Here is a 17,251-nt window from a genome sequence, read left to right on the forward strand (position 1 = left end):
TGTCATTGGTAGTCAGATCAAATCCACCACCATGCTGCATAAACTGAAGTGTGTTTACTGGGGTCAGAAAACCTTCTAGTTATAGCGAAATTGATAGCAAAACAAGATATAGTTTATGGTATTGCGTCACAAAGTATCTCTGCGAAGAGGTATGTGAGTATGATGTTAATTTAACATAGTTTAACATGTTTTAGAAGAAATATAATGGAGGAAACATTGTTCTCGGACTGTGGAAGGGTGATGTTTCGATCACATCACTTAAAAACTAGATTGCTGTTTTCATCTCAGATATATTAATGACGAAAAGGCACATGTGTGCTAACTGGACAGCTCTTTGTTGCATTAAATAATACACAACGCAGTTAGTTATCTCTTGTTTTAATAGAGGAGAAAACACAAAAGGCACATTAAGCCACTATAGACAAGAGGGGCTGTGTGTGTTGTCTCTACATGGTTCTCATGTGGTGTTTAAGTCCAGCCCCTTCAGAGCGTTCAGCACCAGTCCGTCAGACTTTACTTTAGGAAAGGAAGGATAAACTACTGAGAAGAGAACAATGGCAGAAGTCGCACCAACTCCAGCCCCGGCCAAGGCCGCCAAGAAGAAAGCAGCTCCCCGACCCAAGAAGACCGGGCCCAGCGTCGCTGAGCTGGTCGTCAAGGCCGTGTCCGCCTCCAAGGAGCGGAGCGGTGTGTCCCTGGCTGCCGTCAAGAAAGCTCTGGCTGCCGGCGGCTACGATGTGGAGAAGAACAAGGCCCGCGTCAAGATCGCCGTCAAGAGCCTGGTCGCTAAAGGCACCCTGGTCCAGCTCAAAGGCACCGGCGCGTCTGGCTCTTTCAAGATGAACAAGGCAGAGGCGGTGAAGGCGAAGAAGCCCGCTGCAAAGAAGGCAGTTAAAGCAAAGAAGCCCGCTGCCGCCAAGAAACCCGCAGCGGCTAAGAAGCCCAAGAAGGCGGCAGCAAAGAAGCCCGCAGCTGCCAAGAAATCACCCAAGAAAGCCAAGAAGCCCGCCGCCAAGAAAGTAGCCGCTAAAAGCCCCAAGAAGGCCACCAAGAGCCCCAAGAAAGTGGCTAAGAAGCCCGCAGCAGCCAAGAAAGCTCCAGCCAAGAAGGTTGCCAAACCCAAGGCAGCAAAGAAGGCAGCCCCCAAAAAGAAGTAAATCATCTGTTCCATCTTTATTCCCACAAAAGGCTCTTTTAAGAGCCAACCACTTCATTTTATAAGAGTATCCTCACTTTTTATATGCCATGGTCATATGTGAGCACTGGAATAATAACCAGTCTGTTTAATAGACATGTGTGTTAATGGTCTAATGCCACTCACAAATAATGACACTAACAGTCTAGACATAAATGTATTTATAATAAACATAAGCACAGCCTTTACTTTGTCCTACGTTTTGAATGTGGCCATTTCTCTCACTTTTGTTCAATCATAAATCACTAATAGATACATTAATAGATACTAATAGATACATTGTCCTGACTAGTATGTTTTGGTTCAAATTCAACATTGATATCGAATAGTAGCCTACTACCATTGTTATTGTTCAGAATCGTATACATTATTATGCATAGTAACCCTGGTCCACCTCAAATAAGCGAGACAAGAATTCCGTATTAATACTTAATTATTGATGAGATAACTGTATTTAGGTTATGTCTGTGACAATACAAACGTTTGAACTTGAGAGTCGAAAGAAATGCTATGGCCCAGAGGGTGTATTAGGCATGTATTCAGTAACACCAAATGTACATTGACAAGAATATGAATGGGGGGATACGTTTAAAAAATGTACAATTATTATGATATAGAGGACTTGAATAAACTAGGGGGTGATTTGACCAAAATGAACATGGGGGGTGCGTGTGTGTGGTAGGGGAGGGGCATGGCAGTCTGCCTGTCCTCCCTTACGTCCTCAGAACACAGATAAAAAGGCATGGCTCTCAGCTCTGGAATCATTCACTTCTGCATCTTCAACTCGACTGACACTGAAAAATGAGTGGGCGTGGAAAAGGCGGTAAATGTTAATGGTGTCTTGACTGAAACTTTTGAAATTAAAAGAGGAGTAAAACAGGGTTGTCCGCTATCGGCAGCTCTCTATATTCTGGCAATTAACCCTTTATTAAAAAAGATAAAAAACGATAAAAGACTAACAGGTATTAAAACTAGTGAGGGTGAGCGCTTGGTTGTCCTGGCCTATGCCGACGACGTAATTGTAATTGTTAAAAATAAGAAAGAGTTAGATATAATTAACGAGCATCTATCACATTATGAAGAGGTCTCTGGATCAAAGTTAAACCTGGATAAAACGGAGGGTGTCTGGTTTGGGAGGAGTGAGGCACGGCCGAATATTAACATAAAGGATACAGATTCTATGACGATCCTGGGTGTTAAGTTCAGTGCCAGTGATTCCTATGGGAGAAATTGGGACGAAAAAGATAAAGAAATTAAGGAGGAATTAAACAAGTGGGAAAACAAATCCTGTTGTTATAGAACTAAGATTATTATTATTAAGTCATTTATTGTTTCTAAGGTGCTTTTCTTAGCAACAATTTTTCCTCCCAAGGACCAGACTCTGAAAAAAATTAATAAAACTTTGGTTAACTTTATTTGGGGAACCACCAGAGAGGTAACAAAAAGAGACCTGCTTTATAAAAGTAAAAAGAATGGGGGGCTGGGGGCTGTGGACTTTGGGCTCAAACTAAAAATTTCATTTTGTAAAAATGTTGCATCTGGCTTTAAAAGGAAAGCTCTGTGGATTGGAGAGGTTTTAAGTTGGTCCAAAAAGAAGGGTAGGGCAAGGAGCTCAGTACCTTATTATAAGTTAATGTATGGGGATTTATTATCCAACTCTGAACACCTGAACATTGACTGGGTCGAAATGTCCAGTAAACATATTTATTCTATTATCTGTGATGATCTGTATGGTGGCATCTTCCCCTATAAAGGTCTTGATGATGTGCAGAAACAGGTGTGCTTGAAAAATATATGGAGCAAAAAACTATCTGAAAAAAAGAGGGATGTAATGTGGCTTGTCTCTGTTAGGAGGCTAGCTGTTAGAGCGGTTGTAAAATGGAGCTGCTTTGTAACAACGGTGAAATGCCCAATTGGAAATTGTAATGACGATGAGTCAATAGAGCACCTGCTTGTAGACTGCCAGAGGTCAAGATATGTTTGGGGGAAGATGGCACACATCGGTTTTAAAATCAAGGTGACTTATAACGCTGTTATGTATGGTGTTTTTGAGGAAAAAATGTCTGCTATGGATCATGACTTCTATTGGTCTGTGATTTGCACTGTAGTAAACAAGTTGTGGAACACTAGATGTGCCATGGTGATTCACCAGGAAACCATATCTGGGGAAGTTGTGTTCAAGCAGATAAGAACTGAACTGAAAAGACAAAGAACACTGGACTCAAAACAAAACATACTAAAGCCATGGCACCTTTTGGCACTTTAAAAAATTAAAAAAAAAAAAAAAAAAAAAAAATATATTTTTCTACTTTTTTGTCTTGTATTTATAGGCCTTTTGGTTTCGATGTAAAAAAAAAAAAAAAAAAAAAAAGGGGGTTGAAAAAAAAAGAGAAGTAATGCCCTTGTGTATAATGGTGTAATTACTGTATGATTGTTTTCATATGCCTTTTTACTGCTTAAAATGAATGTATTCATATGCCTGTTTGATTGCTTGAAATGATTGTAAAACCTGCAAAATTTCCAATAAAGTTTATTTAAAAAGCGAAAAGGCGGAAAGGGACTTGGGAAAGGAGGCGCCAAGCGTCATCGCAAGGTTCTTCGTGATAACATCCAGGGAATCACCAAGCCCGCTATCCGCCGTCTGGCTCGCCGTGGCGGTGTGAAGCGTATCTCCGGTCTGATCTACGAGGAGACCCGCGGTGTCCTCAAGGTCTTCCTGGAGAACGTGATGCCGTCACCTACACCGAGCATGCCAAGAGAAAGACCGTGACCGCCATGGATGTTGTCTATGCTCTGAAGAGGCAGGGACGCACTCTGTACGGCTTCGGAGGTTAATAATGCTGACTTGATCTACCAACAAACAACCCAAAGGCTCTTTTAAGAGCCACCCACACGTTATGTAACGAGTTCATTCCCACTTTTGTAAATAACTACAGCTTTTAAACTGTACATGTGAATATATATATATATATATTTGAATACGATAAGTAAACAATCCAATTACAAAACATGAATATACTGTGCTGCTAATGACACACAATGTTGTAAAACGACACGCACAACCAGGCAGAAACGTCATTTCCACATTTGCCCAAAATAAGCCTTGCTTTGCTTCATAAACCCATTTTAAGCAGCACGGAGCCTCGCACACAATCCTTGACAAGCGCTTGTGACTCTGCCATTATTAGTGTATGAACATCTAGAGGCGGGAAAACACACCGAGTTCATCATCTTACTTTGAAATACTCAAAATACAGAGTTTACATTGTCCCAACTGAAGTTAACTGGAGTGATGGAACTAAGTCGAATCTGCTTTCATTGTCTTGAAGTAATAAACGGGCTAGGGTTCAGGAATGGAGAAAAATAAAGTAACACCCGGTTCTCTATTTAGTTTTTCTAAGCCCAGAAGAGAGCGGAATCACATTTAGGGGTCTACACATTATAATACTTAATTAACTATTTCTTATAATGCCATTGTCTCAATGAATGGACAGACTGAAATAGTCTATACCTTTTGTTAGTCAAGAAAGCACTGTTTCCTTTGGGGACCTTTATGGACATTAAAAATGTACATTTACCCAAAGTGCATGTTTAGCCGCTCAAAATATTACAGGGACAATAGAGCGCACGAGCGGGAGAAATAATACAGAAATAAAGACACCGCCCTCTTTGTGGGATGATCAGCCAATCATCTGCTGGGAGTCACACCACCACATTGGCATTGGCTGTGTATAAATAATGGTGCGACTGCGCTCCCTCATCCCATTCGTCTCTGCAAGTCACTGATAGAATACAGTCAGGATGCCCGAAGTCGCGAAGCCAGCGCCCAAGAAGGGCTCCAAGAAAGCTGTCTCCAAGACCGCCGCCAAGGGCGGCAAGAAGCGCAGAAAGTCCAGGAAGGAGAGCTACGCCATCTATGTGTACAAGGTCCTGAAGCAGGTCCACCCTGACACCGGTATCTCCTCCAAGGCCATGGGCATCATGAACTCCTTTGTCAACGACATCTTTGAGCGCATCGCCGGTGAAGCCTCTAAACTGGCTCACTACAACAAGCGCTCCACCATCTCATCCAGGGAGATCCAGACCGCCGTCCGCCTGCTGCTCCCCGGTGAGCTGGCCAAGCACGCCGTGTCTGAGGGCACCAAGGCTGTCACCAAGTACACCAGCTCCAAGTAAACCGCTGTGTCTGCTCTAAACACAACGGTCCTTTTAAGGACCACCCATATTTTCCAAGAAAGAGCTAGATCCAAATGCTAACCATATAGCTTGTCTACAATCCTGATCAGCTATTGTGATATGAGATTTGCAAATTAAATATACCCAGACATGGCACATTAATTAACGCTGACTTGTTTACAAAGGAAAGACTAACATGGCATAACAGTCCTTACAGTAGCGCATATATATATATATGCAGCCAATGTTTAATCCATAAACTTGCTTATAAAAAAGTATATCAACATTCGTCATTTGAGATGAGTGTTGTCCTTGCCTCGTGTTTTTATTTTGGCAGCCAAGTATATTATGAAGTGTAATGATTATACTAAAATGTTACTAAAAGTTGTCATGCGTGAAACTACTCACAGAGCTAATAATCGAACAGATTGATTACATCTGGGTAATCAGTCCATTCTGAAATGGCGTGTTATCGTTTAAATTGTAAAATATATTCCATCATGTTTATACAATCGTGTAGAATGAACCAGTAACATTGCGGTACACATTCTCCTCATAGGGCATTAGGAGCGGCATTAGGAGCAACTCTTTGTTGAATCAGTGGGTGGCTCTTAAAAGAGCCTTTGTGGGGTTTATTCAGACGAATGAAGCAGGTTTATTTCTTGGCGGCTTTCTCGGTCTTCTTGGGGAGCAGGACAGCCTGGATGTTGGGCAGAACACCGCCCTGAGCGATGGTCACTCCGCCCAGCAGTTTGTTGAGCTCCTCGTCGTTGCGGACGGCCAGCTGGAGGTGGCGGGGGATGATACGAGTCTTCTTGTTGTCACGGGCAGCGTTTCCAGCCAACTCCAGGATCTCAGCGGTCAGGTACTCGAGGACAGCCGCCAGATAAACCGGGGCGCCGGCGCCGACTCTCTGGGCATAGTTGCCTTTACGCAGCAGCCTGTGGACACGACCCACGGGGAACTGGAGCCCGGCACGGGATGAGCGAGTCTTGGCCTTCGCTCTGGCCTTTCCGCCGGTCTTGCCTCTTCCGCTCATCGTGTAGATTTATTTCTAGAGTATAAGCTCGAAGAAATGTGCTGGAGGAGCGGAGCACGAGACCTTTTATAGGCTACGTTCGACTTTGTAACACACACACTTACTTTTTTGTGATTGGTCGGAGATACTCTCTGAGCTCCCCACCAATCACTACTACTGGCGTGATCGGCTCCTCCCAGTCTAAACTCTGGTTCCTCCCAAACAAGGAGGTTCCTGACCACAGACCAATCAGAGAAAGACGGCGTCTCAGAGCCGCTGAAATAAAAAGGAAGAGTTTGCGCTCGTTCTATCACAACTTCTTTGTTAACTCAGAAGAGAGGAAATGGCCAGAACCAAGCAGACCGCCCGTAAATCCACCGGAGGCAAAGCCCCCAGGAAGCAGCTCGCCACCAAGGCAGCTCGTAAGAGCGCGCCGGCAACCGGTGGAGTGAAGAAGCCTCACCGTTACCGTCCCGGTACAGTGGCTCTGAGGGAGATCCGTCGTTACCAGAAATCCACCGAGCTGCTGATCCGCAAGCTGCCTTTCCAGCGCCTGGTGAGGGAGATCGCCCAGGATTTCAAGACCGACCTGCGCTTCCAGAGCTCCGCCGTCATGGCTCTGCAGGAGTCAGCCGAGGCTTATCTGGTCGGTCTGTTTGAGGACACCAACCTGTGCGCCATCCACGCCAAGAGGGTGACCATCATGCCCAAAGACATCCAGCTGGCCCGTCGTATCCGTGGAGAACGTGCATAAGCTATCCGTCACTGTCTGACCCCCAAAACGGCTCTTTTAAGAGCCACCAAATGTATTATTTGAAGAGACTTTTTCCTGCAAAAGGACTAGGCACTAAAATAAGGCAATGATGGAGTATGATTTAACCCATAATGAGTAAATCATAACAACTTAAATAGCAACATATTAAACAAGTCACACATCTGGAGAAACTACACACAGACGCAACTAATGTCATACATAGAGACGGCTACTTTTTGTTCTACATGGGTTTTGTAGTAAATATAATGTAGCTGTAATGCTGGACACATGTATACAGACAGTATAGTAAATGGAAGGTTGGCTTAATGGCAAACACTTCATGGACAACCGTTTGAATGAATAGTTTTATTTTTCGGTGCCATGTATCATTACAGAACACAAAAGATCACTTTGTTTGATTTAGGCGGGTACCACACAAGCCCGGGAATCTGAGAACAAAAGGCTTTGTCACAGGCAATGGGCAGTTATTTGCAGTTTTCAAAAAAAGGGAAGGGTGGGGGGCGGGTTGGGATTTTCTAAAGCACCGTTTCCCAAACACTGGGTTGGGTCCCATTTCTGGGTCACGGACGAATCTATGCGTCACAACCTAGTTATCATTTTACTTTTAGAAATTAAAAACCAATATGAATTTGAGAAATGTTCAAACAAACAAACACATCTAAGAAATTCCATAAATACATAGTAGTAGGCCTAATAATACTAATGATAATAAAGAAGTAGTGAAAATAGACGATCTACAAGCTCTTAAGACGGCGAGAATCAACGCATCGTGAGCTTGCAGATCTGCTAGTTTGGGTCCTGGGCGAATGTATATAATTTGGGTCAAGGGCTAAAACGTTTGGTAACTACTGTTCTAACTAAATAAAACAGGTTAGATGTGTCAACAATTCCTACTCGGTGTGGAGTAAAATATATGCACAAGGCAGGTCTTAGCATGTAGGCATAGAGAGAACTCACTAAATAACATTATGGACCATGGCCAGACTTTACAGTATGAGTAAAAGCTGATTTAATGTCTCTCTGAAAGTATATGAATGACCCAGACTTACATGTCCACTTTCAGAGTTTAACTAACGCCTGACTTTATTATGTTGACTTTGAGTATCACTCTGCTCTTATACTGAATGATTATACTCGGCTTTATTTTTCAGATCGTGAAAATAAAATGTAATTTCACTATTATACCACTAGAGGTCACATCCTGCTCATGGAAAACCTTGGCTTGCACGTAATGCATTCAAATCACATAGTAGTTTGTGAAGGAGAAAAGCATTTACTCATATTAGTCTAGATTTGAGACATTGGGCTCTATTATGATCCAGGTCTTATGCCTTATGCCTTAACTTCTTTGCCGTTTTTTTTTTCTATTTTGATTTTTTTTTTAAATACTTCTAATGCTGATCTACATCTGCACGTTGTGAGCTTGCAGATCAGCTATTTGAAATATTAAAAAGAATATGTCTATATAGTAAAAAAAAAAGCCAAAGAAGTTAAGGCATAAGGCATAAGACCTGGATCATAATAGAGCCCATTCTCTCCTAAATGATGTCCTCTACCTAATAGAGTTGTTGAATTAAAACAACTTTTGGGTAACCGGATGACATGATTATTATTCCTATAATCTAGTACCAAAATGTAATTTGCCGACCGAAGGTTGCAGGTTACCATGAGAAATGTCACAGTTTACCATGTGTAGACTTGTTTGTACACATGTTTTACAGTCTATGGGACGGTTCTCTTAACACATGTGACACACTGTGACATCACAGGTGATATCACATGTGACATCGCCTATGTAAAAGTCCATACTATTCCCCAGAATCCCTTGTATGCGCATATATGAAGATCCCTGAGGTTGCATGTCGCCCTGAGGCGTCTTACTAGTAATAATAATATGTATAAGTGGGTTGGACGAGATACTTTTGAAGAACCAAGTAAGTATTGAATTGGATTAAATTATGCCTTTAAAATAAATGGTGTGTAGACCCATTCAAACCCCCAGATCCACTTTGAGGAGCCACTGATGATATACATGTTGATTAGATTTACACCAAAACATTTAAATGTGTGTGATTGTGAATGATTCAGAGCTTGAGGTGGGTATAAGTATCACTATCCGTGCCAATATTTAAGAAACATCTAAGCAATATCGGAATTCTTCCTCACTGTCGTCAATGTCCACATGATTTCATCTTGTTGTTGTCTTGTTTTTTTTCTCTCTCTCTATTTTGTGCAGTTTCTGTTTTTTATTTCTGTATTATTAGTGAACGTTTAGTCTGTTTAAGTAATGACCGTTGGAAAGGATCCCAAATAATCCTGCAGGCTTATTCCTCTCCTTGCACAGTATTGTGTTGCCTTGATATGTAGTGTTCTACTTGTTTTATAACTTTGTGCTAATAAAACTAAACGCCATACCTGACAAGACAAGTGCACACAGGACAGTGGCAGAGGCCGGGATTGTTACACACAGTGTGTGACATGCAGACGCAGAGATCACCTATGTTTGTACATTGTTGACACAATCTATGCCCAAAAAAGGGAGGCCATGTTGAACGAATCTAGATCTACACATCTAAATCTAAACTTAAAAAAGCCAATTTGTGATCAGCATGCACATGATTTGAATCCCCTCGGTCACTCAGACATTCAGCTCCACAGCTCTATCCTGTGGGGAGGTGAGGGTGTTGAACTCATCAAGATGCTTCACACCAAAACCAGCAGCTACTAGATATTCATAGTCCTGGAATGAGGCACTTCTGTACAAACCAAGAGTTTTGGTGTAAATCAAATCAGCATAACCCACATGTGCATGGCCTTTTGAATTGAATTGATTTAAAATTTGAATTGTGTGTGTGTGTGTGTGTGTGTGTGTGTGTGTGTGTGTGTGTGTGTGTGTGTGTGTGTGTGTGTGTGTGTGTGTGTGTGTGTGTGTGTGTGTGTGTGTGTTCCCCCACAGACCCCCCAGGTATGTGATAGGCATACCTGGCTCCCTAGAGAAAACAGACTTTGCACCCAAGACATCAGAGACACACTTCCCATAACCCATAACCACAAAAGGAGAGTTTGAAAACATGACCAATGATATGATGATAAACTTCCATACCTGCTGGGTGAAGTTAAACAATGCACAAACACAGCAGCAAGATTTGTGAGCTGCTGTGATAGGAGACGGATATCAAATGGAACCCAACCACCAAAAAAAGTATGTATCCCTGCTCTGCCTGCACGTAACATTGATGCATTATAACTGTTTTCACCTGTATCTTGTTCTGATTGTATTGTATTGTATTGTATTGTATTGTATTCACTTCTGCTTTGGCAATGTAAACATATCTTTCCTCATGCCAATGAAGCCCTTTGAATTGAATTGAATTGAATTGAATTGAATTGAATTGAATTGAATTGAATTGAATTGAATTGAATTGAATTGAATGGAATGTGGGGTGTCAAAGCCCCACCCCCTGCCAGACTCATCAGAGACAATAAAAGCTTCAGATCAAACCCACACATTCAGGATCTCTGCATTCTGCATGCAGAGAAACTCAAACTCTTCTGTCTGGAATGTCAACAGCTGGTGAGTCTCGTGTGTTTTACACACCAAGCACGTATCCAGAACCGTGGCTGAAGTTGCACTGGGCCGCAAGGAGGAAGTGCAGAAATCACTGACATCGTTACAGAAGAAACTGGACGTTTTCGATGTATTTAAAACAAACTGCGACCAAACGGCAGAATACATTCAGATCCAGGCCCTGAACACAGAATGGCAGATGGAGGAACATTTTAAGAAGCTTCATAAGTTTCTACACGAGGAAGAGGAGGGTCGGATCGCTGCACTGAGAGAGGAAGAGCAGCAGGAGAGTCAGACGATGAAGGAAAGGCTTGAGGATCTGGACAGGAAGATATCGACCCTTTCACACACAAACCCTGAGAGCTGAACACATCTAATTTCTGCAGAACTACAGATCCAAAAAGGAAAGAGTAGGCTACAGCACTGCAGGACCCACAGCTGGACCCAGAAGCTTAAAGGAGGACTTCACTACTTTTCAACCTATCTTCATATAATAGGTCCTCACTAATGTTCATAATAAAATAGCGCAATTTTTTTTCTACTCAGTCCAAGTCTCCTAGGAGAGCTGTGGGAAGTTCGTCTTGTGACATCATCATTAAATATATATATATATATATATATATATATATATATATATATATATTTATTTATTTATTTTTTATATATTTTTTTTATTATCGCCAGAACAATGCCTTCCACTTTAACATTGCAACTTTTCAGGAATAGAAAGCCTGCAGTTTCTATTAGCTTGGATTCCCAATCGATGTTGTCACAAGACGATGGGTTTCTGACCTGCCCACAGCCCTCCTCTGAGAAAAAATCACACCCGTGTGAAGTGGAGCTGTGTGTGTGTGTGTGTGTGTGTGTGTGTGTGTGTGTGTGTGTGTGTGTGTGTGTGTGTGTGTGTGTAGATCATGTGTACCGATTTTTGTGACATTTGAAGAAAATATGTAGGAAAAGGAGCAAAAAGTGTGTTTTAGAGAAAATTCAAGATGGCGGAAAATCTATCCTGGCGCAAATGGGCGTGGCCTATATGGGGAGATGCGTCTTGACCCAAGGAATCCAGGGAAAAAATAATTTTAATTTTCCGATCTACGGTTCAAGAGTTACGGGGCAAAACGTAAAGTGGGCCGTTATAGCGCCACCATGAGGCCGAGTGATGTAATTATTTTTCGATTCATTCTTAAAATCATTATGAATCTCCTCTCCGAGGTTTGAAACTGTAGCTCCTATGGTTTACGAGAGAAAAATACTTGAAAGTGATTTCTTGCATTGTCCCATTATAAGTCAATGGGGACAATTAAGCATCGTTTTTTGCCGATTACGTCGGCATGGTAAGGCGGATCGGAACGAAAGGTAATAGAACACCATTCCCGGCCGAGCCGCACATTTTGATGTATATATTGCGCGAGTGGCGTAAATGGTGCGGCACTAGTTACGCGCCGAAGTCAGGCTACATACAAACAGACAGACAGACAGACACACACACACACAGACCCACACAGCCATGTATAGGGAGCTGCACACAGCTCCAAAAAAAAGAAGCTATTGTTTATCGAGGACCAATTATATGAAGATAGGTTGAAAAGTGGTGAAGTCCTCCTTTAAAGCTTAAAGTTCAAAATGATATGTATAACTAGTGTTACTAGTCCATAACATGTGTACATACGCACGCACACACACACACACACACACACACACACACACACACACACACACACACACACACACACACACACACACACACACACACACACAACCTGTTGACAGGAAGCTTGATGAGAAAGAGGCAGAGCCCTGAAGTGTAATAAATGTAATGTGTCACCACGTGGCAGCTGGAGGACTCCAGTGGAGAAACACAATGCAGATCTCCAGTAGAGGACCGTGGCTTCAAATAGATCTGTGGCACACGTGACACATCGACTCTAAAGCCAGTACACGTTGTTTGGTTAATATGCCCAATTAGTCGTCTTGTTTTGAACTCTGAACTCTTGCTGGACTCATGTCAATGGGGCTGGTTAGCAGCTCCTCTCAGAATGGAGTTTGCCTATTGTAAATTGTCTCATGTCTAGAAGAATCTGTTCTTTGTTCAGATGTGTGGGCAAGGGGGCCTCTTGTGTTAGCCTGATACTTCAGTCCGCACATCACCCCCCCCCCCCCCCCCCCCCCCCAAAACGAAGTGTGTGATTGAGTCTGGCGCTTGCAGTCAGGCTATCTTGTGTAGCATCGATCAAGAGTAAATGCGCCCTCTCTCTAAATTCAATTAAATTAAATTCAATTAAATTCAATTCAATTCAATTCAAAGGGCTTTATTTGCATGAGAAAACATGCTCTCTATCTCTCTCTCTCTCTCTCTCTCTCTCTCTCTCTCTCTCTCTCTCTCTCTCTCTCTCTCTCTTTTTCTCTCTCTCTCTCTCTCTCTCTCTCTCTCTCTCTCCAAATGGATGAATTAACATTCAGGATTTGACTGTCTGCATGTGTGGGGATTTTTGTGATAACTATTCTGACCCCCACAACCTTTTACATGGGTCATCTATATTGGGACCTCCCAGAACAGTGCACTAGACAGTTAACACTCTTTTACTGCTTCGGACGTTCCTGTTCGCCCCAATTTTGAACCAAGCACGCTGCCAATATGGCTCGTTCTTTTTACCTTGTCTGTGATGACTGTAAGCTGATGAGGGGTCGCACAGGTGTGTAGTAAAAACATGCCGCCAGTTTGGCTAAAGTACAAATATATTAAATACAAATAACAAATACATATTTTTCTATAACATCGCAAAGGTATAAGCTCTTCTTTTTGCTGGCACCAGCCCCAATAAATAAATGATAAATCTGGCAGTAGTAGGCAGAATAATATTTTCTGATATTGGTTGGGGTCTTTCCTCACCTGGGGACACCCTGACTGACCCTATTACCTCTGCTTGTATCAGTACTCATCATTATTACATTCCTCTCTCTGCTCCTGCTCCAGAACAATGTCAAAAGGTGTTGTATCCGGGCTATTAAAACAAAAATGAATAATAGCTAAAATTAGTACAATTTGTTTCCTTTTCCTTGCTGTCACTTCCTCAGTTCCATGGTCTTCTGGCTATGTGCACTAGTCTACATAACACGCGCACACACACACACGCGCACACGCACACACACACACACACACACACACACACACACACACACACACACACACACACACACACACAGTAGACACACACACTGACTGACAGGAGCAAACATTAGAGACAACAATTCTACATGCACTGTGGGGACAAACACAGGGTTCAGGTGATGATTGTGGGCTCTATTTTGATTGTCAGACAAGTAGGTCGGGAGCATAGACTGTAGAAAAATATGGACAAAGCGAAGCCATTGGTTTCTATGCAGCGCAAATGGCCCTTTCTACCCCTTGGAATGAGTGTCGCCATCATAGAATTGTAAAAGCATCAGAGATGCTATTGGCTGCCAACAGTCACGTGCAACGCAGGGATACATGGGAGAATGTGGTTGGAGCCTCCCGAAATACAGCACACGAAGAAGAACACAGCCGGCTGGTATTAGTTTAGTTGGCCACGCCCCCCGCAACTTTATCATTTATTTTAAATACATTGGACCACATTTCGACAAAACGAATATGATGGTGATTGAAAGGCAATTTTTAACTAGCGATAGGAACCATACAATATTCATGAAAATGTTAATTAAGGTTAGAAAACAAAAGGGGAAAATGAATGGGATCCAATGGTGGGCAATTCTTTTTGCGATCGGCCGGGGGGGGGGACAGCGCAACTAGCGGCCAATCATAGGAAGTATTAGTTCCGTATTGGAGTCATTTTAAATCGGCAGAACTATGCCCCTGGTCGGGAGTGGCTTATTGTCGGTATCAGCCGGTAACATGCAGGAGTCTGTCCCCGTTACAATGCGCTAGACCCCTGGGAGATGGACTGCTGAGGTGGAGCGCCACACCTACCATCAGCTCCCAGTACTTGCCGCACAACTTGCCAGCCCGTGCTACTCATACGCTGAGTTGGTGGTGCCCGGAATCGAACCAATGACCTTGCGGTCAAAACAATTGAAGCATAGACAAGTCCTTTTAGATGAAGGATGAAATTAAATATGCACCACAGTACATTAAGTTTAATGGCACAGGGGTTATACGACTTCTTACTTGCGTTTCACGATTTGCACTTGTGGAAGGTTCTGCTGAGTATCTATACAGCCTGATCCCTGTTGTGGGTTCTGCTCTAGCAGGGGGAATTTCCTTTGCCACCACAAGCTATATTATGTTGAGGAAAAGTCTGGAGGAGCTGGCAACTGATGCCCACAATGTTCTGATGAAGGCAGTGTCTACTTCACTGTGAAAATGTGGACTGTCAGTGGTAGAAAAAAAATGTAAATAGAATGGCAATCTGATTCTGAACAATTCACACTTGTCAATGTACAAATAAAGCTTGTTGTTCATGATTGTAAATATGTTTGTTTATTAGGTTAGTAATATCCTTAAAATCCATGTTTTTGTTTTTGTTTAATACATTGTTAGGTCCATTGTAGAGCCAAGACAGCAGTAAAATGCAGTAAAAAGCTTACAACTACATACAATATATAAACAAAGGATAATACTTGCAACAGGGGCACACCAATCATATACTTAAATGATTCTTACTGAATTCTTTTTTTTTTTTTTTTTTGCCTTCCTTGCTTCACCTCACTTTTTCAGGAGAGGCTTGAGGGACCTTTACCAAGAGATCAACAACATACACGTTTTTTTTTTTTTTTTTACAAAATATGATACTTAGAAGCATACTGTAACAATGTAACATGATGACTATTAAATCACTTGTTGAAGTTGTTGTAACCTGACCTGAGTAATTTGACAGGCCAAAATAGGTAGGCTACTGCAAAGACTTGAGTGTAGCAATGAATGATATTATGATGTGTTGTTGAGGTGAATTGTAAATCTGTGGCACAAGAAATCAACATAATTACCATGTATTTATGATCATCATGTTGTATCAACGGACTGGGAAACGATTACATCACCCCAAATCCTGTAATTTCTAAACAGTTGATGACTATTCTGCTAATCTGTTCACCACGGCTCACCAACTCAGATTGTGGTTGTGGATGGCTGCTCAGTGTGGGCACTCACTCACCTGGTGGCTGACTGTGGCATTGCATTGCATGCCTCATGATCATCAAGGCTTCACTGTCAGCACTCATACCTTTTCAACCCTAGCACCAGTAACTGCCACCTAGGAAATTAACTGGTTGCAATCAGAGCACCAAAGTTTGTTATCACTGCAGCTAGAAGGTGCTATCCCCTTGTGTCACTTTGCTAGGTTTTGTATTGGAATTCCATAATTGTATTTCTTCAAAACAGGAATCAACTTGATTTAAAATCAGTTCATATCTGGGTGTTATTGTAATGATGACATGTGTATCTGTTTATGTTGATAATCAATAAAATGACCACCAAAAATAAATGTAAATTCTTATTTCTCACAGTTAAAGGCATAGGCCTTCAGTTGTTCAGTTACTCCTCATACACCCATCCACATGCGTTTATTCTGGGGTGTGTGAATGACCCAGTTTAGCAGTAATCGGAGAGGTAATGATCACACATTTCTTATGACTCATTTTGTTCTAACGCAATGGGGAGGGCAGCTGTTACTATGTAGGGCAAAGTAATTGTATTTCAACAACAAGGCTATTTGATGCTTTACACAGAACACCAAGCAAAGGAAAAACAAGTATAAAATGACACTAGGATACAATAACATGGTAATCTGTGATTTAGACCTGCAGTTTTCTGGGAGTTTGTTCCAGACATGTGGTGCATAAAAAAACAAAACTACATATGCTGCTTAGTCCACATTTTAGTTTGTACCTATTGCATGCACATCAGACATTATTCCCCCATGATGTAGTTTGAGCTGAGAAATTGTGCTGCCTTGAATGAAAGAAATGAAAGTTTGCAGCACAGTTGTGATTAAACAGTTCTGTCACTTGCTGCTATAAGTGTAAGGTGTTGGACATACATAACATTTTCTCAGTAGTAAATATGGCAGTACCACTTTTCATTTGATTGTATACAGAGCACAATGGTGAATTAATCATACAAAATGTGATATAGCATGACAAATTGCCTAATGAGAAGTGTGCTGGGTACAGCATGTCAACTGTATCAAATACACATAGGCCTACAGTTCATTGAATATTTAAATGTTTTGTTTGCTATAGTTTGATCACAAATAAGTTATTTGTCCAAACTGTTCCAACAGTTTCCATCTGTCATTGGTAGTCGGGTCAGATCCACCATCATGCTGCATAAACTGAAGTGTGTTTACTGGGGTCAGAAATCCTCCTATTTATGCAAAACAGAGGGCAAAACAAGAGTATATTTTATGGTATTGCGTCGCTAGGTATGTCTGCTAAGACGATTGTGAGAATTGTTAGTAGTAGTATAGTATAACATGTTTTAAAAGACAAAATATGGAGGAAACACTGTTCTCGGACTGTGTA

At 41.9% G+C, this 17,251-nt stretch overlaps 4 protein-coding genes across 4 annotated transcripts; 3 read left to right on the plus strand and 1 right to left on the minus strand.

Moving 5' to 3' along the window:
• Positions 1 to 554: 554 nt before the first annotated feature.
• On the plus strand, positions 555 to 1,157 carry LOC308285572 (histone H1-like; the record flags this gene model as incomplete). The annotated part of the gene is made up of 1 exon (XM_080726361.1): positions 555 to 1,157. One exon carries the CDS (start codon positions 555 to 557, stop codon positions 1,155 to 1,157), a length of 603 nt encoding a protein of 200 aa, XP_080582487.1.
• A 3,839-nt stretch (positions 1,158 to 4,996) lies between these two features.
• On the plus strand, positions 4,997 to 5,371 carry LOC308285581 (histone H2B-like; the record flags this gene model as incomplete). The annotated part of the gene is made up of 1 exon (XM_080726370.1): positions 4,997 to 5,371. One exon carries the CDS (start codon positions 4,997 to 4,999, stop codon positions 5,369 to 5,371), a length of 375 nt encoding a protein of 124 aa, XP_080582496.1.
• A 655-nt stretch (positions 5,372 to 6,026) lies between these two features.
• On the minus strand, positions 6,027 to 6,410 carry LOC308285579 (histone H2A-like; the record flags this gene model as incomplete). Its single annotated transcript, XM_080726368.1, has 1 exon — positions 6,027 to 6,410. The coding sequence occupies one exon, from the start codon at positions 6,408 to 6,410 to the stop codon at positions 6,027 to 6,029; it is 384 nt and encodes a 127-aa protein (XP_080582494.1).
• Positions 6,411 to 6,732: 322 nt separating this feature from the next.
• On the plus strand, positions 6,733 to 7,143 carry LOC308285577 (histone H3.2; the record flags this gene model as incomplete). Its single annotated transcript, XM_080726366.1, has 1 exon — positions 6,733 to 7,143. One exon carries the CDS (start codon positions 6,733 to 6,735, stop codon positions 7,141 to 7,143), a length of 411 nt encoding a protein of 136 aa, XP_080582492.1.
• Positions 7,144 to 17,251: the final 10,108 nt, after the last annotated feature.

This window comes from Nannobrachium achirus (assembly GCF_963921795.1).
Source record: "Nannobrachium achirus genome assembly, chromosome: 5".
NCBI classification, from domain to species: domain Eukaryota; kingdom Metazoa; phylum Chordata; class Actinopteri; order Myctophiformes; family Myctophidae; genus Nannobrachium; species Nannobrachium achirus.